Raw genomic sequence first — 21,095 nt, forward strand, 5'->3', positions numbered from 1 at the left:
GCAGGACACTGATGAATAGGATTGGAGGTCTCAGCATTTGATATATAAACATTCAAACCACTCATACTGTTTTGTTAACCTGAATCCTTCTGCATCTGCTTGCTTCTAAATCTGGAGCCTCTTTGGTTCATTTTCTCCAGAAATAAACCTTTCTCCTGCCTGGATTGTAGAGACCCAGCCATTTTCTTACACAGATTACTAAGTGGTGGTGTAGTCAAGGTCCAGTTACAACAAAGGAAGCAACTAGCTGCTATGTCAAGGATTTATGTGAGGATGGTAAGTGGCTCTCAGAATTCCGAGAAGGACTAAAGACACTTTGCGTTTTATGTTTCTAGAAGGTAGTCACAGAGGAGTGAGCTGTTGAGGGAGTTCTTTCTCGAAAAATGATCAAGAAAGTATTTGTGTTTGAACTAAAGAAAGGGTTTCCAACCTTTGAGTGCTTGCTGCCTGTTTTAATCTCCTAAGAAACATGCACATTTCCTCGTTTAGTTCTGAGTCTAGTGCTCCTACTTGCAGATGACAATTCCTTAAATCCCATGTGAACCTTCATTGGGTTTAGATGGAAGAGTTGTCGTCTCATCTAAGCAGATCTGTGTTGTCTGCCTGGGTCACGGCCTCTAACTGCTCCCTAATCTGTTTCTTATTTGTTTGTTTTTAGTACCAGTTTTATCCTTTTTCTTGAAAAATAGAAAAATAAAATAGAAATATGGTGCACTTAGCTTGTTTTTAAATTCACTGGGGCAAATCCCAAAGAGTATGTTTACTGAATCATAGGTGAAAGTATCATTTAATTTGTGGTCTAGTGAGATGGCTCACCAAGCCTGACAGCCTGAGCCCAAGCCCTGGCATCCACATTGTAAAGAACTGACTACTGCGAGTTGTCCTCTGACCTCCACACATGCTACACACGTGCCCCTCCCTCTAATAAATACACAAGTAAACAAATAATGTAGTAAAAGTTTGTTTAAGAATATATCTAGGGGCTGGAGAGATGGCTCAGCAGTTAAGAGCACTGACTGTTCTTCCAAAGGTCCTGAGTTCAATTCCCAGCACCCACATGGTGGCTCACAACCATCTATAGTGGGATCTTATGCCCTCTTCTGGTGTGTCTAAAGACAGTAGCAGTGTACTCACATACATAAAATAAATAAATACGTCTTTTAAAAAATCTCCACCCCCAAAAGGAGAGAAATATCTAATTTTGTAAGAAACTTGCAGATTATCTGTAAAGTGGATGTACCCTCTTACATTTCCAGCAGCAGCCTCAGCCTCCCTGTTGTGGGTCCTTGTCAGCCTCTGCAGGTATTCACGTTTAAGATTTTGGTTACTCTGATAGCTACTTAGTGGTATCTCTCCCATGTACCTTTGCAGTACATTCCCTAATGACATAATTTTATTTGTTTTCCTGTGCTGCTTTGTGAAAGGTAGGGCAGCTGTTTTTGTTTGGGGGATACCATGATCTCTGGGTCACTCTGGATGTCCTTGATCTTCCAGTCTTCCTGCTTTAACCTCCAGGTGTTGGAACCATAGGCATGTACAGCCACACCCTGTAAGGTTTGTGTTTGTTTGTTTGTTTGGAGTTTTCCAAGACTGGGTTTCTCTGTGTAGCTCTGGTTGTCCTGGAATTAGCTCTGTAGATCAGGCTGGCCTCAAACTCAGAGAGATGCACCTGCCTCTGCCTCCCAAGTGCTAGGATTAAAGGAGTGTGTCACCACTGCCCGGCTTGATAATGTTTTTAACTTTAAGTTTCCTGTATTCTTTGTATATGTCCTAAGATAATCGTGTATCTTCTGTAAATACTTACCGTCTGTACTTGTCTTCTTGCTTGAGTCTTTTGTGAAGCACAAGTTACGAAGTTTTAATGATGCTCAGCTTGCTTTTTTCATTGATCATGCCTTTGCCTTTATGGTGACTTCTCCAACCCCTGCCCCCGCCATGGCCCTAGCCCGTTCACAGACTTGTGCTCTATATTTGGCACCATGGTTTGTAGGCTTTTGTTTCGAGTCCCCTTCGCCTGCGAAAGAGACACGTGAGGCAGTGTTCGGGTGGTTACTACAGTGAGGCTTTATTCTTGTATCAGCAGAAGCGGAATAGACCCAAAACCTGGGAAAGGTACTGCTATATGTACCCTAGAGTGGCGTGTTCACTTCTGATTGGCTGTTCACTCATCACCCCATATTACACCCCGGGGATGGGCAGTGACTTTGCGCGCTTTTGTCTTTTGCACCTGCAGTTAGTTGTTTACTTGTGGGAGCACAGGATGCCCGCGCCATCTTGTAATGGAGAATGCTGTCACGCTCACTGCGGCACCTAACAGGCTTTGTGGCAAGTGTAAGGCTGGTGTCTAGGCTCACTCATGTAGTGCAGATGTCCAGTTGTTGCAGCACGTTGTTGAGAAGACTGTCTCTGCCCTGTTGTATTACCCTTGCTCCTTTGTCAAAGACCAAACGACTGTGGTTATTTGTGTCTGTTTCTGTGTTCTTTATTCTGCTCCTTTTTCTGCTTGTCTCTTCTGCTGCCTCCCCTTCTATGTGATTTCTAGAGCTTAACCACAATCTTGAGGTCAGGTGTTCTCAGCCATTTCTTCTTTAATACTGTGTTCTCTATTCTGGGCATTTCATCTTCATCTTCGGAATCAGTTTGTCTCTCTATACAAAGAAAAGTACAAGCTGAGATTGCATTGAGCCTGGTAATCAAATGAAGAACTAACATGCTGAGTTTGGGTCTTCCTGTCCATCAACATACAATATCCATTAGTTGTTTGATTTTAGAAGTCAAGAGTTTTATGTTTTTCCCATTGCAGGTGTTGTACATATGTTATTAGATTTATATTAATTTTGTTTTGAGGAGTACTAATTAAAATAGTGGTGTGTTCATTTCTGCATGTTCATTCCTGATAAGCAGTTCTTTTTTTGCATGTTAACCTTGTGTCCTGCCATCTTGTAATAATGATTGCTACCAGCAGGTTTTAGTTGCTGAGGTGTTTCTTTTGTTTTGTTTTTAGATTTTTCTGCATAGATGAACATGCTGTGAACAACTAGTATTAATATGGCTCACCCCCTCCCTTTTTTTTTCTTTTCTTTTTTTTTTTTTTTTTTTTTTGGTTTTCCAAGACAGGGTTTCTCTGTATAGCCCTGGCTGTCCTGGAACTCACTCTGTAGACTAGGCTGGCCTAGAACTCAGAAATCCGCCTGCCTCTGCCTCCCAAGTGCTGGGATTAAAGGCGTGTGCCACCACCGCCCGGCTTAAGGATACAGTTTTTTTAAAAATCCCATCAGTGCTACTTAGACCTAAAAGTGCCAGGTTTTTGGTTTACTTTGAGCTTTTCCCCTATAATGTCGCCTATAGGAGTAACTTTTCAGTATTTAAGAATGAGGGCATTTGCATTTTAGTTTCTTATTGGCTGACTAAGGCCCACCATAAGGATTCAAATTTCTAACTTGTTAAATAGTATAGTGATATGAGAATTTCACAAGTAATTATTTTTGGTCCTCCATTTTAGAAGATTGGGAAGTTGATGAACAGATGGAGAAACAACAGGAAACCCTGGTGAGGAAAGGCACACCTATCTCCAGGAAAGCTCTGATTAACGGAAATGTCACTGACTGTAAAAAGATTGCAAAAAATTTTCCTTTGAGCTCAGATATTGTTACTTCAGGACAAAGCTTCTATGATTGTGATTCATTTAATAAGGGTTTGGAATGAAATTTAGATATACTTAGTTATAAGAGATTCTGTGTAAGGGACAAGAATTTTGAATGTGATGAGTGTGGAGTGGCGTTTGACCATTGCTCACCCTGTGCCATAGCTCCCCTTATATGTAGTCAGTGTGGACAAGACTTCGCTCATAAATGTGACCTCCTCACACATGACAGAAATCATGCTGTAGAAAAACATTATGGGTGCAAAGAATGTGGAAAATCCTTTAGCAAGAAGGAAAATCTCATTACACATGAGAAAATTCATACTGGGGAAAAGCCATATGTGTGTAATGAGTGTGGGAGAGCTTTCAAATATCTAATCTCATTAGACATCAAAGAATCCATACTGGGGAGAAACTTTATGCATGTAAGGATTGCTGGAAAGCTTTCAGTCAGAAATCCAATCTCATTGAACATGAGAGGGTCCACACTGGAGAGAAACCCTATCAATGTAAGGAGTGTGGGAAATCCTTCAGCCAGCAGAATCTTACTGAGCATGAGAAACTTCATATTGGGGAGAAACCTTACACATGTAATGAATGTGGTAGAGCTTTCTCTCGAATGTCATCTGTCACTCTGCATATGAGAAGCCACACAGGGTTAAAGCCTTACAAATATAATAAATGTGGAAAAGCTTTCTCTCAGTGCTCAGTGTTTATCATACATATGAGAAGCCACACAGGGGAGAAGCCTTATGTATGCAGTAAGTGTGGGGAGGCCTTCTCTCAGAGTTCTTCCCTTATGTACACATGTGGAATCACTGCTGAGAAACCCTAGGAGTGTAACTAGTTCGGGAGAGCCTTCAGCCAGAAAGAAAACCTTATTACCCATCAGAAAATCCATACTGGGGAGAAACCCAGGCTGCGGGCAAATGCCCTTTTAGAATTCTCCTATCCCGAAATTCACTGTCACCTCCTAGGCAAAGTAGGCATCAGGTCAACACCTATTTGACCTAGACCGTATCCCCTAAAACACACTTCCTGCAAACATGGCCTCCCAAACTTACCTAGCGCTAGCTTCAATACTGTTTGCTACTTCCTAAGTGTGCGGGATACCTTCTTATTCCCATTTTCCGTGGAGCCCCACCTAAGACAGTGTTCCTCAGCTGCTCCCCCGTTTTCAAGTCCCACGTTGTGCTCGCCAATCTGTAGCCGCCCGCGGCCACAAGTCAACTGGGTTCACCTGAAAGGGGGGCTGGGAATGAAAGGGGAAGGAAGGCGAGAAGAGATGAGGCCAAGACAAAGTTCTCTGATCAAGGCCCCAAGCTTTAATGTTCAGCTCTCAATTTAAAGGGGAAGACCCAACCCACAACCCCTCCTGGTTTCAGATGGGTGGGATAATCCATAGTCCATTCCAGGTCACTGCCGGAGATGTCTCAAGGCAAGCCCAGGGGCAGTTCTGCTTCTGTGTTCCGGGCAGCCAAGGTGGGTAACTCCACCTAGATCCTGTTACTTGACCTTGTTGTGGTAAACAAGGTCTCTTCAGGCTTGCTCATGGTGGGGGGAAAGTACATTCTAATATCAATAGAATAATTCATTCAGGCCACTTGAGTACAATCTGTTGGTTCTCTCTTTAAACAAATGAGCTAAGACACACAAGGCAATTCCTTTTTCTCTTCCAGGCTGATGGTTTTCCTAGTTAGTTCTCACTAATAACTGGCTAAACCTGTGCCCATAAAAATGTTCAAAAGTATTCGTGTGGCCTTTCACATGCTAAACCATTCTATCAGAAATTTTTCCGTCTTCCTCCTAGCACCCCATATGCAGACACAAAGGGGTTAAGACTGTGAGGTTACTCTGCCTCCATGGTGAGACCCCATCCTGGGAAGCAGACTTTGGGGGAACAAGTCAGTTGGCAAAGCCCATCTCTGCAAACAGGAGGATCTGAGTTTGATTCCCACAACCTGTGCTTTGAAAGAAAAAATTAAAAATAAAGAAGCAAAGCTTACTGGCTCATACTTGTAATCCCGGTATTGGGGAGAGAGGCAGATCCCTGAGCCCTGCTAGCCAACTAGCCGAACCTGTTTTGCAAGTCCTAGGCCAGTTAGAAATTCCTTGCTTTCTCCCCCCAGAAGTGAATAGCTCCTGAGGAACAGTGCCCAGGGTGTCCTCTAATCTCTCTGACCTACATACACACGTGCAAGCACAGTGGATCCGCACGAACATGCATGCTCACACAATACTGAGAACGGTACAAAGTTAATGTGCTTTATTCTGTGGTTTGTTTGTTTCACATTTTAAATATTTTTGATATTTGGATTCATCTTTCAACTAATGATGCATTAAATTCAAGTAACTTTTACTGTGAAAATGGAAATGTGACCTCAGCATTAGCAGATGTGCCGTAGTTATTTTCTTGTGGGAGGATTGGATGTTGCCTTGATGAAGTGCTGAGGATTACACCAGGGCCTTGCTTATGTTAGGCAGCTGCTCTACCGCTGAGCCATGCGTATCCATTCATAATCCAACCCTTCATTTTAATGCATCTGTGAAGCAGTGATGTCTTAGGTTCAAGTAAATGTTTATCATAAATTATTTACTTATTCTTCTGAGGCCAGGTCTCATATCTTGGGTTGTCTGTCTTTAACTTGCTGTGTAGCTGAGAATGAGTTTGAGCTGCTAATCCTCTCAGAGCTGCACGGCTCCTGCATGGCTCCTGCATGGCTCCAGCATGGCTCCTGCACGGCTCCTGCACGGCTCCTGCACGGCTCTGCCTGACTTACAAGGTGCTGATTCTTAAACCCAGGCCTGTAACTGAGCCACATCCTAAGCCCACATTCTCTGAAGTTAGTACAACATAAAATACGCTGCTTGTTTTTTGGTGACTTTTGACTTCGGGGTGTGTGTAGGGCTAGGAATGGAACGAGGGCTTTGCACATGTTTGACAGGTCCTCTCCTACTTCACTGTGTCCCCACCTTTGGTTTTCTAAGACAGGTCTCCATGTGTAACTCAGGCTGGCATTAAACTCCTGATCCTTCCTCCTCAACTTCCCAAAGTATTTTGACATCATAGGTATTGCTGCTGTGCCCAGCTGAAAATGTGTTTTATTTACTACTTTAGGGTATCTTCAGCTCTGCACATTTCCTGTTCCACAATAGACTTGTTAGGCTGTTAACTAACTAGTTACTAATGTGTTTCGCATCATGCAGAATTAAGATGTTCTAGGGAATTTGCATTGTGATATTATTGTTCTTACCTTGTGATTTTTGCATATGGTTAACATAGGCATTAATTTCATTGTTAACTGATACCTTTTGGAATGAAAAGCCCTTTTTACTCCCTTAGGTGGCTATATGCAATTTTGTTGTTCAATCTTAACCTTTAACCCATGCTAATCCTTTCACGACCATTCACTTAGTGGTTTATTTAGTTCTGTCTGGAAGCCGTGAGTGCCCCACATTCTAAGCAACGATGTTCTCCACAAGGACATCATTCTCTTAACTTATGAGCCAGTCTTTAAGAGAATGTTTAAAGTGTTGTCATCTTCACAGTATTATTTGATGAGTAAAAAGTCACTAATATATCTTTAAAATCAAGAATTAAGGATGTTGGTCAGAGGGGTCTTTAAATTTTACATTTGAGCATTAATTTTATTTGTTTGAAGTTAACTTCACATAAGTAAATCTCTTTCAGATAAAAATTCTGCAGTACAATTTTTTTTGTTTTTTTTTTTTTTTGAGACAGGGTTTCTCTGTGTAGCCCTGGTTGTCCTGGAACTCACTCTGTAGACCAGGCTGCCCTCGAACTCAGAAATTGGCCTGCCTCTGCCTCTGCCTCCCAAGTGCTGGGATTAAAGGCGTGCGCCACCACTGCCCAGCCTGCAGTACAGTTATGATTGTTTCAGTTTGGATTGGTGTTATTTGTCCCGTGCCCTTCCTCCAGCAGTGTTCATAGCCACCCTATTTATTATAGCCAGGAAATAGAAACAATCTAAATGTCCTTTAGCAGAAGAGTGGCAAATGAACATGTGTTACATTTACAGAATTGAATACTGTTCAGCTGTGAACAATAAATCATGGGCTTGCAGGTGAGAGTAAAGACTATGTTGAACGAGACCCAGAAAGACAAACAGTGCATTTTCTCTCATCTGTAGTTTCTAGCTCCCAAGTCCTCAGATGTGACATATGACATGGAGTAACTTCAGAAACCAGGAAAGTGTAAAGGGGTCACAGTGGAGTGGGCCAGGGGCTGGAGAGGAATTGCAGGACCCAGGTGATGTGAAGGGGAGACAGAAAGATGCTCCATTTTGTTACACTTCTTGGGAGAGTGTTGACTTTTGTCCTCAGAAGCAGGACCTGGCTAAACCTAAAACCCAGTCTATCTTTCCTGAAGTCAGTGATAGCAGAAACGATTTTTATCTTCTTAGTCTTCTAGCTGTTAATGTCCCTGGCCACTTTGGAGTTCCCCTAAATATGGAAGGCTTGGCGTCTGAAATGTTTGAGATGGCTCAGCCAGTAAAGGCACTTGTGCCAAGCAGGACAAGTGTTTCATCCCTGGGTGGGAGGAGAGATCTGACTCTCACAAGTCGCTTTCTGACCTCCATGCATACGTCCCGAACGAAGACTTGTGCACATTGTATATGTAGGCCTTGAATATAAAGAAAAGACGTCCAGTGATGGGTTTTTTTTTCTTTCCTTTCCCTGTTTGTTTGTTTGTTTGTTTTGTTTGTTACAATAAGGTCTCATGCAGCCCAGGCTGGCCTCCAACTTGCTGTATAGCCAAGGCTGGCTTAGAACTCCTGGTCCTCCTTGACTGATTTTAAAGCAGTGAGACTGGATAAGCAGAGAGCTAGGGTCTGATGTTTTGGGGAGCTTCAGCATTTGTAGAATAAAGAAATGAACGGAAGCACAAAGACAAGAAAGCAGGGCCATGGGACTAAGACAGGGTCCCCAAGAAGGTGACTGGAGGGATCGTCTTTTAAGAAACCCTTAGATTTCCTGCGTGAGCAGTGCCGAGTCACCAAGCCCCTGGTAGGACTCAGGCCTCAGTGATGGCAAAGATGTCTGCACTAAAGGGAGACACAGAAGGCAGGCTCAGTGGCTAAAGAGCACACAGTCCTCTCCACAGCTCCCCGCCTTCCACCAGCCCCTCTCCCCGGCTGACTGAGCAGACAAGCAGTTGCTGTGTAAAATAACTCAAGCACATGACTCATCCTGACCAATTGGGAGTAACATCCAAGATATGTACCTGAAAAAGCAAGACTCTACATTCTTTAGTACAAAAGAAGCCGCGGGTAGAGATTGATCACCTGACAACTCATCCAGATATTATTAGATTGCAGTCTTGAGACAGAACAGTGACATCAGCCGGGCATGCAGGAGGGAAGCCTGAGGCTTCTGTGTGTCAGGAAGCAGGAAAAGTACTGAAGATTACTGAGATCGTTTGGAAGGCTGGAAGAGCCCTCGAAGGGACTCTCAGTGATCCAAAATAGGGTGCCTTTCAGGGTTGTTTCATGGATGTAGGAATCAGACAACCCTGGAAAAGCACAAAGCAAGAAATCAATATTCACTTTTCACCACTGGCTCGTGTACTAGCTCTGAACTCTGAAAATAAGAGGATTTGAAGGAAATAATTAAAATACATCCTCCCTTTTTTGAAGGACTTCTTTTGTGTGTGATGGTGGGGCCCGTGAATGCATGCTGTGTGGATGCCAGACGAGGGCACTGGATCCCCTGGAGCTGGAGTTACAAGCAGTTGTGAGTTGGCTGACTTGTGCTAGGAGTACTAGATATATTTCTAGTTACTAATCAACTTCATGTATGAAATGCTTGCTCTAAGCTATTGACATTTACACACATACATGCATGCATGCATTTGTTTCTTGGTGTGTATATGTAGGCATACATGTATGTGGTCAGCGGACAGTTTGTGGAAATCTTTCTATTATTTGGAATTGAATTCAGCTTGTTAGACTCTGAGTTGACCACCTGTACCCACCGAGCCATCTCTCTGGCCCTCTACTACCAATTTTTATTGGGCTATATGTGTGGAAGTCAAAAGACAGCTTGTGGGAGTTGGTTCTCTCCTTTTATTATGTGGGTCTCAGGATTGAACTCAGGTTCTTGGGCTTGGTAGCAAATATTTTTTACCCAGTAAACCATCTTCTGGTCTCTTGAGAGCCTGGGGGCTTGTTGTTGTTGTGTTTATGGAATGGATAAACTATTTGATGTGCAAGCCTGAAAACCAGAGTTCAGATTCCAAGCCCTCACATACAGAAGCCATGTGAGGTGGCATGTGCCTGTAGTCCCAGCCCTTGTTGGAGAGCAGACTCAGGAAGATTCTTGAAACTCTTCCATCTACCAGGGTAGTTGATGTGAGCTCCATGTTCAGGAAGACATCCTGATTCAAAAATGAGGTGGAGACCAGTGGAAGATTCTCAGAATAAATCTCTGACCTCCATGTGTGACACATGGGTGTGCATGCCTGTACGCGCATGTGTATCACACACTCAGAGAAGTCGTGTTTGTGCACAGAATTTCATCATGGGTTTTTTTTTGTTGTTGTTGTTATCTTTTGATACAATCTTGTGATTTGCTACTTAAGCCTATTGATACGATGAATTACATTGATAGATTTTCATGTGCTGAACATTTTACAGCTCTTGGTTGTCATACATAGTTCCTTTTATACCTGGTTGGACTTGATTTGCTGATATTTTCAGGATTTTTGCATCTGTGTTCAGACATATATTAGTCGGTGGTTGGTTGTTGTCTTATAGTAACTGTCTGATTGTTATTAGGAGTGGCCTATCAGAATGAGTTAGCAAGCAATTCCTCAGAATTGATGTAGTTTCTTCCTTGTTTGGTAGAATTTACCAGTAAACATTTCTGGGCCTTGTGCTGTTTTCAAAGTTACTTGTGTTTTGAATCCGTATCTCCTCCTATCGTAATTCTTTCATAATTTTTCTGTAGTTAAATATTCTTTCCCTTGTTTTTCAGTCCTTTTTTCTTATTAGCTTTTGAAGTTTCTACTAAACCATGTAGGAGCTCAGAGATTTCCTCAGTAAACTTGAGTTTTAGCTCTCTGCCCACAAAGGCATTTTTTGTTTCTTTTGCAGTATTTCTGATCTGTAGCATTGACTCCTGTTTTATTTTTTAGAAACTTTATTCCCCACCTCTTCCCACTAAGCCTTTGGCATGCTGCTCCATTTTAAACCCCATCTGCTCAACTACAATGGTCGTATCATACCTGAATCAGGTTCTTGTTCTAACTCTGGTGTTTCATTTTTACTGTGCCTTACACTTTGTTTTTTACGGAAAATAGAAACTTCTTGACAAAGGTAACTCCAGGAAACAGACCTGTAGTGATATGGTGGCCAGGTGTGGACGGAGAGGAAGGGAACTCTGGGAATCTTGTGTAGCATCTCCATTTTGATGTCCCTTTCCCTCTTTCCAGTGAGTGTCCCCTGTTGTAGCACCTGGTGTGAAGGGAGTATCTGCTCTCCGGCATCCAGTGAACTAGACTCTTAAGCTCTAAACTGTGAGCCTCACTAGTGCCTCTGAGGTTTTACCCTGTAGGTGAGCAGGGTGACTACAGTGAACCCTCTTTTTCAGGCCAGTTAGTATCAATGAAACCCCAACCAGGTAAGGCTTTTGCATAAGGCTCCTGCTGGGGAACAGAACGTCTGGGTGTATTCAGAAGGTGGCTTTTCCTGCCTCCTATCAGAGGCACAGTGGAGAATTTCTGTGGTCTGGACTAAGAACCTGGTGAGGCAGATAGAGATCAGACTGAAGCTCTTACCTGCCAGGAAAGGCCTGCTCCCGAGTGCCTTGTTTCTGTACACTAGCCATTCCTGATGCCACACAGACTTGGGTTGAGGCTCACAGAGTGGGGTGGAAATTTTGGAGAGAGAAAACAGATCTATGATAACTACAATTTATTATTATTCCTTGGTGCTACACATTTCTGTCCTGTGTGTACTGCTCTGTAGGCAGTGGGCAAATCAGACATTCTGAGAAGCAAGTAGAAACAAGGTTTGGCATGTGTTTGCTGTGGTTTGTTGCCAGGGAGGGTGACAGGTGCTGTTGCTAAGACTATACTGGACAGAAGGAAATGGCTTCTTTGTGCTGCTCGTGGGACCATCCTCTGCTTTTCTACTTGCCGCAGTTGGTGGGCTCTCCATAGCCTGTTTGCCTTAGTCACATGTACCACTTAGGAATGGATGCAAAGCATATTCTGTCTGCTTACTCTCAGGCTTCTCCATCCTGAGTCTCCGGCACATTTGCTCAAGAATGTAGTGACTATAGTCTGCTTGGGAAGATGTCAGGACAACGATGAAGAAAAAACTGTCATCAGACTGGTCTCTGGTCTGCCACAAGTGGCAGCTGCCTCTGTCAGTTACATTTCTCAATTTATTCATTCATTCTCTCTCTCTCTCTCTCTCCCCCCTTCTCCTCAACCCTTCTGCTTTGAATTGTTGAAATTTGAGCTGCTAGATGCAGCTGTAGTATTGCCCGAGGAGTTATAGAGAAAGGGAGGGAAATTGCTGGGTGTAATGTTTCAACCACCCAAACTAAGCAATCTCTTCATTCTTGGAATTTACCATTCAGAATGCCCTTGGCATGCCGATCCTTGTGGTGGCACTAAAATCCTGTTAAAACACTACAGACCAACTTTATTAACCAAAATGGATACCACCCCCTTATATTTTATATAAAATCCACTTTATGTAAAAAAGAAACTCATAAAAGTGTGTGGCGGTGCTCACCTGAGACTGGGACTCAGCATTATGCAGTGATGCCACTGGGGACTCATCAGCTGTGGTGTGGGGTTTTCTGTGGTTTCTGCTCCAGTCCATTGTGGCTCTCGTGTCTGCCTGTGTCTCAGAACTGGAGGAATAGTTTCTCCTGGGTCGCACTGTGGGTGGGTCTGAGAAGATGTTGGTTTTAAAATAGGTTTGCTTGTTAGGAGCTTCATTCACTCAAAATGAGAAGCCAGCATATTAGCCACTCTCTGCTTTTGCTCTGAAATAGTCTATGTAAGTCAGACTGTCAGCCTCTCATTTCTTCTGTCAGTTCTTTACCAACCCTGGACTCCAGAAACTGTATTTACTTCTTTAAAGGCTAAACTTTTTCCTTTTTAAAAATGGAAGCATTTTACATAGTCCTAAGTCTGCATCTTGATAAATGTACACGCAGAGACATAAGTCCCTACTCCTAGAAGAGAGAATATTCAGTCAACTTTCCCACAGTCTCATCTGCCCCTTCCCCCAGAAGTCTCCAATCTAAAATCACCAATTCCAGCTTCCTTCCATCTTGATGGATTAGTTTGCATGTTCTAATGCTTCACATAATCGGAATTGCACACTGTCCGTGGCAGCTGGCTTCCTTTGCTCAGATCCTGGGAGCTTTCGCCACACTGCTGTCTCAGTTGCTTCTTTTTATTAGTAATGTTCTCACAACTAACTTATCCAGTCATCTGTCAGTGAATAGCTGAACAGCTTCCATTTGGGGGGCTGTCAGAAAGGAAGCAACCATAGTGTGTGTACCCGAGACTTAATAAAGAGAAGCATTTCATTTCTCCTGACTAGATGAACAGTGAGGCAAGGGTTTCTGGGTAATGTGAGGCATGTATTTATGAAACCTCGTCATTTTTAGTACTGTTAATTCCATCTTAATAGATTCTTTTCTTAGCTCATCGAGCTATGGAAATTCGAGTCACAGTGGTAATTTTGACTGATGACTGCACCAGTGGATAACAGATGGGTGTCAGCTGCTTTAGTAAAGCGCCCGTGCCAAGCCCACGAGAAGCTTCAGCAGCTGCCTCAGGAGCGTAACTAATGCCGGTTCCCGTAACTCACCAACGCTGCTTCTGCTTCTGCTTCAACTAAATTTAACAACTGAGAGCAACACAAAAGCCGTTTGCATTTACCAAGTCTTCTCAGTATAGTCTCTGTTATGAAGCCTGTCAGAAGAGTGGCTGGTTCCCTGTTTTAGATTTGTTCTGCATGGTTTACAATGCCTGTTCTCTTCTTTCTATGTAGGAGACTTATTAAAAATTCCTAACATCATAGAGGACCAGACAGCAGCATGAACACTCAGCCCATGTGGCAGCATGGCTGTCTGTTTCTTCTGTCTCAGAAGACGGAGAAGTCCTATGACACATGTCTGATGGATGGGTAGTCAGTAGTTTGTGTCTATGACCTGGAGGCTGCCTTTGCCTGGAAGTGGGGAAGAACAAGAATCTAGAAAAACAAGTTTGTAGAGGACCTTTAGACACTGGTGTGCCTGGCTAACATTCTTGAGGGTTTTTGTTTGGTTTTGTTTTTTAATTAGCCAGATGAAAGGTGTGGGAGGGGAGACATTTGTGAACTGAGTAGTTCTTTTTCTGCAGGGCAAAGGTGGACAAAGACTTATCAGAAAAGTCTTAGGACAGTCTCTAGTGTGGGAAGTCCTAGAGAAGGGTACCTTGGGAGAGGTGTCTTCTCAATGGCCTCCATGCCTGCTGATATGTGCTAGCTACATATATTAAATTATATCAGTGGACAGTGAGTCACCCTAGACAGTTACACGGGAACAGGCATCAGTCACTCTCCCAAAGTGGCTGCTGAAGTAGCTGTCTACTTCCAGCTAAAAATGGGACATAGATGCATCGACAGTTTCCTCTATTAGGCACTGCAGGGCAACTAAGGAGATTCAGATAGAGGGAGTTAGGTTGTCACAGGACCATATGAGTGTGAGCGAGGATGGACATTTTGAGGGACTGAGAACTTGGTACTTGTCTGGCCAAGGAAGCTACAGCCCTCAAGTATAACATGTATCCAATTACAAATGTAAAGGCTGCTATTAACTTTGTATATTTTATCTTATTACATGTGTTCATATATTATCTATGCTTTTTATTTTTATTCTATGTACAGATCTTTAGTTTTTTGGTTTTGGGTTTTTTTGGGGTGGGGTGGGGTGGGGGGGGGTGGTTTCAAGACAAGGTTTCTCTGTGTAGCCCTGGATGTCCTGGAACTCACTCTATAGACCAGGCTGGCCTCACAGATCCTCCTGAGTGTTGGGATTAAAGGTGTGCATCACACACTCAGCTATGACATATTCCTTAGGTGAAAGAGTATTCAATGTAGTGTACCTAAATTTGAAAAGTAATTAATATAGCCACTAATTAGCCAGTTAGTGTTGATAACCAACTATTAGGATTGTGCATCTTTTCATTTGCTTAGCTGCAAATTGCTAGGTAGAAGTAAAGAGTTGTGTTGTCATAAGGGAGCTTAAGCATGTGTCTGATGGTATATAGGAACTGAGTAGCCAGAGGGAAAGGCCTCCAACTACAGCATAAGGCCTGACTGAAGGGTTATTTACTCCTTGGCATGAACTGTAATTGCTCTTTTAATAGCGGGTGTGATGGTAAGCTTGGTCAGTAGAGGGTGCGAGAGGGACACTGAAGGAAGAGCTCCTCTTGGCGCTGGTTGCTGCGTTCTCTGCTCCCTTGCTCCTGTCTTAGGGACATTAGTAGATGTGTATATGGGCCACTCCATGATGCCAGCCACCAGCTGTGCCCCAGGGCACACAGTCTTCCTTCTGTGAGCACAGTAGACTCTTGTCTTTGGGAGCTGAGTCTACACTGGCTGGAGTCTGACTGGCAGGTACTACAACTGTAGAAAGCCTTTCTAACTCGTGGTGTGTTTCTGTGTCCAGCAGCACGGACCACAGCTACCAGCACTCTCTCCAACCCTCCCCACACAGCTCTCCAGTACTGTGACTGCTGTTCCTCAGGCTAGCTCTAGGTTTAAGGTGGGAGTTCTGGAACTCTTAGAACTCCCACTCCTCATCTGTGGATGCCACAGACTGAAGGACAGCAGTGCACACACTCTTGTCATAGAGCCAGGCTTGGGCTCATCGTTAGTGCTGGGCTGAAGACAGTGGAGTAAGGTTCTCCCTTATCCACGGACTCACCAGACAAGCCCAGCCTGCTTACCCTCTGAGATGGAGGAGATCTGATTTGTTAAAGATGGTGGCTGTAGCTTTTTCTTAATAAAGCTTTTGCTTAATAAAGTGCCTTTGGGACTGTGCTATAGGATTCCTATCTGGGTCATAAGGCTGCCTTTTTACTAAGTCAAAGTTGGAGAAGGCTGTAAGGTCTGGGCCTCTTTGTCCACTTGGCGGGTAGGTGGGATGGTGCAGGGGGATGCTCTCTCTGAGCACAGTTTCCTAACCATTTCCTACCTCTTTCTCTTTCCAAAAAGCCAGAAGAGGAGAAACGAAGGGTTTTGCCTCTAAGGACATGGCCAAGGTAAGCAGCGTTGCCACTTTGTTCATAGAAAAACTTCTTGGTTTGTAAATGCTGCTGAGAACTGAGGGATCTTCTCAGGAGACTGAGGTGACTTGGAGAAGAGAAAGCCATGTTTGTGGTTAAGTTTCCCATACCAGCTTAGGGTGACTGCTTTGTGCAAACAGTATCTGTGTTGTCTAGAACCCCTGTGTTCTAGGTTTTTGTTCATTAGAACAAACTCTTGATGATGAACCGGACCAGTTAGCAGAATAAGGTTATTTCTGCCTAATTTCTTTGTTGTCCCTTCTAGGGTTGCTGTAGTGACAACATTCTTACTTAAAAGTTATAACAGCCCAGGGTGTCTGCCTGGCCACTTCAACTCATTTTTCCACAAGATGGAAAACATTGATTGCATTCTGTATGTACATTTGTAAAGATTTCTGCAAAAGAAATTTGAGAGCTGATCAAGAACATTAGTCACCCAGAAGACACTCTGTGGTCACTGTTGTCAGGCTCTTGTGTCTGTGCTATGGTTGGCCCCATGAGTCTGCTTTCAGTGCATGATCACGCTGACAGAAATCAGCTCAAGCGTTGGCTTTGTGTCACAGTGGTTTGAGGTTCTTCCCAAATGTGATCTTATTCGATCCTAGTCATAACCCTGTGAGATGGCTATGACCATGTCATTAATTCTGCTATATGTTTTTTTAAATAGGGTATCTTTATTTACTCCTTGAAAATAATGTCTATTGATCCTATGCATCCTCAGCTTTTTCTGTCACCTCCTCCAGACAGCCCTATGTCCCCTTAGCCTTTTTTAACCCACTGAGTTCCATTACTGCTGACTGGTCCTGCTGGCTCAGCCTGGGCAGGGCCTGCAGTGGGCCTGTGAGGGCCACAGCCTTGCCACAGTACCTCTCCTAGCCTTCAGGAGATATTTGTGTGGTGACTACATTTTTCTGCTTTTTAAGATTTATTTTTATTTTTTGTGTGTGCGTATTTTGCCTGTATATGTGTCGTTGCACTGCATGTGTGCCTGGTACCCAAGGAAGCTAGAAGATCCCCAGAGACTGGAATTACAGATGATTATGAGTTGCGTTTGGGTCCTGGGAATGAACCTGCATCCTCTGGAAGAGCAGCCAATGATCTAACCACTGAGCCATCTCTCTAGCCCCTCTTTTTTCTTTTTTGATGATGTTCCTTTGACAATTTCATGCTGGTATAGAATGCATTCTGGTAACTCCTTCCCGACCCTCTCCTATCTTCTTCCCATCCCAGACAACACGCCACACCCCAAAAGAAAGCATAGAAAACTCATCGTGGAAGCTGTAGTGTGTCACAGTGTGTCCCATAGTATATCCCTCTGCCCACACATCTTCACTTGCAAATGTTCATTGCAAGGAGTCATTAATCAGGTTTAAGATCTGGCTGTGTGACACCCACAATATTGGGTTCTCACCAGGTCTCATGGCTATTGCTCTGTGTCATAGAGATCCTGCAGCTTTGGATCTGCAGGACTGGCCCTTTCACACACTCTAGCAGTTCGTAGATGGAGTAGAATTTGGGATAGGCTAATTATTGATGTGGGCCCGGATGGTAGCTGAGTTGGTCAACCTGCCAACTGTCCTGTACCTGGAGCCCCAGGGTGAGCACTCCTGCTCTGTTCCAGCTGGGCCACCCAACACGCCATCTGCAAGGTCAGCTCTCCTGCTTTCATGCCCTTAGGGCTGGCTCACCCACACCAGAGCCAGCGCCACTGCACTGCTCAAGTGCAGCAGCCCACTCTCAAAGCTTGGGCCCACTCTCCCGCTCTTACACCCTTGGGGTTGGCTCACCCATGGCTTCACCACCAGGGCCAAGTATGGGCCTGCTCTCAGTGCTGCAGCCTGTGAGGCGCATGGCCGGCTCACCTGCTCTTACTAGGTTATTGGGTTTTTTTTTTTTTTTAACTTTTTTTAAATAATGTATTTATTTTATGTATGAATATACCATTACTCTCTTCAGACACACCAGAAAAGGGCATCAGACCCCATTGCAGATGGTTGAGCCACCATGTGATTGCTGGGAATTGAACTCAGGACCTCTAGAAGAGCACAGTCAGTGCTCTTAACCACCAAGGCATCTCTCCAGCTGTAGGTCATTGTTTTTAAAAGTAGGACTCTAAAGTTTTTCTCAGACTTTCATCTATTTCAGTGTTTTGGTTTCTGTTATCAGGGAGTTGGGGATTTGAGCACCTGTTGTGCTGGCTAATGGTCCTATAATCTTTGTTGTGTTTTGCACATCTGTGGTGATGGATGTGTTTTTTCATTTTAATTCTTTTCAGGGCTGTTTTGTGGGAGGCCTTCTTAAAAGGTTGTCCTCAGTGGGAAGTACATTTCTTGAAGCTACTAGGGCAGATTGGAGTGGTGACCCCAATAGTTGGGGTCCAGCTAAACCAGTTCCAGCTTTGCTCACTGTAGCAGACCCTTTTATATTACTCTTGAGTTTCCATACATAGAAACTGAGGGTTGGGGCACTGGTTGGAGGTGTGACTGTCATAGCTTCTTTCGAACTACAGAGTGCAGCATGAGACGGGAGGTGTACAGGTTAGGTCATGGATGTGAGGGTTCATAGTGAGACTATTTTAGATGTAAAAATGTAGAAGGGCAGACTTCCATGGGTCCAGAGAAGAGAGGCATGGAACACAGTGACTCAACAGTTACAGCTCAGCTTAGAAAAGTGATCAGTTAGGAAAAGTTTAACAAAGATACACACACACACACCTACCTGCCTTGGAACATGAGTCGGTGACTAGAATTACACTCCGTTGAGAAACACCAGTTCCATGGACTTTGTGTGAAGTGCCAAGGCGCAGGAGCCCCATGGGCTCCTTTGTTCCCACACTGGCCACCATGTGGGAGGGGCAGCAGGTGGTCCAGAGGGTTGTCTTCTCTGCTGTCTGTTGTCTTAGTGTCACACATGGCATGTTTGTATGTGGTTTCAGGACCTGAGGTTCGAGGATGTGGTCATTTACTTCTCTCTGGAGGAGTGGGAGTGCTTGCACCATTCCCACAGGCATTTGTACCGTGCTGTGATGCTGGACACCTACAGCCATCTGCTTTCACTGAGTAAGTTCAGAAGTGCCAGCTGTGATTCTCATGTCCGTTTTGGAGAGGCTTTTTTTATTATGTGTATGGGTGTTTTGCCTACATGTATGTCTGTGTATCACCTACATGCCTAGTACCCTTGGAAACCAGAAGAGGGCATTAGAGCCCCTAGAATTTGAGTTACAGACAGTTGTGAGCTGCTATGTGGGTGCTGAGAATTGAACCCCAGTCCTCTGTAGGAACAACAGTGCTCTCAACTGCTGAGCCATCTCTCCAGCCCCTACTGATTTGTTTTGTTTGAGACAAAGTCTGTTGCCTTAAACTGATAATCCTCCCGCCTCAGCCTTATAGGTGCTGGGGAAATAGGCACGCACCGCCACCACCCAAAGCTTCCCTTGAGTTTTTCCTGAACACTTTTCCAGCACCGGGTTAAGTTAATGATGCTGCATGTGTGCACACACACACATACGCACACAAGCATGCTACGTTCTCCAGGGCTTTAATGTTCCTTCACTTTGATCCTTAGAAGTTATATTTCTCTTTATTGTTTTAATTATTGGAGTGGGGGCATGGCACACACATAAAGGTCAGAGGATAACTCTGTGGCGTGGGTTCTCTCCATCCATCTTTACATGGGTTCCAAAGACTGAATTTAGTTTGCCAGGCCTTTACCCATTGAACCATCTCGCTGGCCCAGTTTCTCCCCATTACACACTGCTCCCCCCTCACTTTGTCTCTCTTGTCTTTTATTGAACAGAAATTTTTTCCATACAATATATGCTGATAACATTTCCCCTCCCCAGATCCTTCCAGATCCTCTCTACCCTCCCCATAACCCAAATCCACACCCTTTCTTTCTGTCATTAGAAAACAAGCCAGGATAGGACTAAACAAACAGGGGTGGGGCGGATGTAAAAGCAGGAGAAACACAGCTTTACACATATAGAAAACCAACTGGAAACCATAATATATAAGCAAAAGATCTGTTAATGTTTAAAAGAAAAAAATTGGGAAAAATAAATGCTGAGACGAACCATCCTGATACCAAGAGACAAAAATCTCCAGTACCACTGAGTTTGTCTTGGACATCTACTACTGAGCATGGAGCCTGCCAGTAAGCGGGTTTCTGTACACAGTGAGAGTCCTTTGGAGAAAAGTCAACTTTTCCCTGTGGGAGTTGTCAGTTGGAGAGAAGAGCTTCTGGGTTAGGAGTGGGGCTTCTGGCCACCTCTCCTCTCGTGGCTGAGACCCGTTTTTCTCTCTTGGCAAACATGGGCTTAATTTCTACTATGTAGCCCAGGCTTGCCGTGAGCCCACAGAGATCCGCCTGCCTCTGCCTCTAGAGTGCTAGGTGTAGTGAAAAATACTGCGGCTAGAGTGCCTGCTGAGCCCGTGTCAAGGTGTGCCCGCGTAATCATGCCATGCTCAGATCTGGTATAAGAGGATTTATTCAGGGAAAGGGAAGAGAGTGAGGGTCTGGAGAAGGGTAGAGGCAGACAGACAGGAGCAGAGCCACGAGGGGACAGAGAAGGACGGGAGGGGGGGAGAGAAAGAGTGAGACTGAGACTAACCAGGAATAATATAGTGCATGAGAGAGAGAGAGAGAGAGAGAGAGAGAGAGAGAGAGAGAGAGAGAGAGAGAGAGAGAGAGAGAACGAACTGGGGTGGTGACGTCCTTTTATATGTAGTGGCAGGTGATGGCAGAAGGTAATCACTTAAGCCATAGCCTGCAAGCCAACACTAGGACTAAAGGCATGCGGCAACCCTGACGTGCACAGTAAACGTCCCCTTTTGTCTTTGGACAGGTCTTGCTGACACCAAGCCACGTGTGGTCTCCCTTTTAGAGCAGGGGAAAGAGCCCTGGATGGTTATGAGGAATGAGACAAAAATTTGGCATCCTGGTAAGTGATGGCCTGTGGGACTGGGGCGACCAGGGCAGATTGTCACCCAAGCAGTTTGAGAAGGCAGCACTCTGAGGTGCTGCTGGGAAAGCTTCCTGCAAGCAAAGCCTGAGGTCTGGGGTCTGGCGGGGCACAAGGCTGTGAACTCTTACTCCCTGCCCTCACACCAGGGTTCTGTCATGGTTGCTGCTCGT

General features: G+C 44.4%; 1 protein-coding gene and 1 pseudogene across 4 annotated transcripts in view; both read left to right on the forward strand.

The window, feature by feature from the left end:
* Nucleotides 1-21,095, forward strand: part of LOC117705231 (zinc finger protein 568) — a 47,435-nt gene that overhangs the window by 19,541 nt on the left and 6,799 nt on the right. For all 4 annotated transcript variants that reach the window (XM_034497619.2, XM_076931313.1, XM_076931305.1 and 1 more), the window contains 3 exons: nucleotides 15,892-15,938; nucleotides 18,898-19,021; nucleotides 20,806-20,901. In XM_034497619.2, the coding sequence (XP_034353510.1) occupies nucleotides 15,892-15,938; nucleotides 18,898-19,021; nucleotides 20,806-20,901 (267 nt within the window). The remainder of the gene's footprint in view (nucleotides 1-15,891; nucleotides 15,939-18,897; nucleotides 19,022-20,805; nucleotides 20,902-21,095) is intronic.
* Nucleotides 3,526-6,418, forward strand: LOC117712109 (uncharacterized; annotated as a pseudogene).

This window comes from Arvicanthis niloticus, chromosome 1 (genome assembly GCF_011762505.2).
Source record: "Arvicanthis niloticus isolate mArvNil1 chromosome 1, mArvNil1.pat.X, whole genome shotgun sequence".
Classification (NCBI taxonomy): Eukaryota; Metazoa; Chordata; class Mammalia; order Rodentia; family Muridae; genus Arvicanthis; species Arvicanthis niloticus.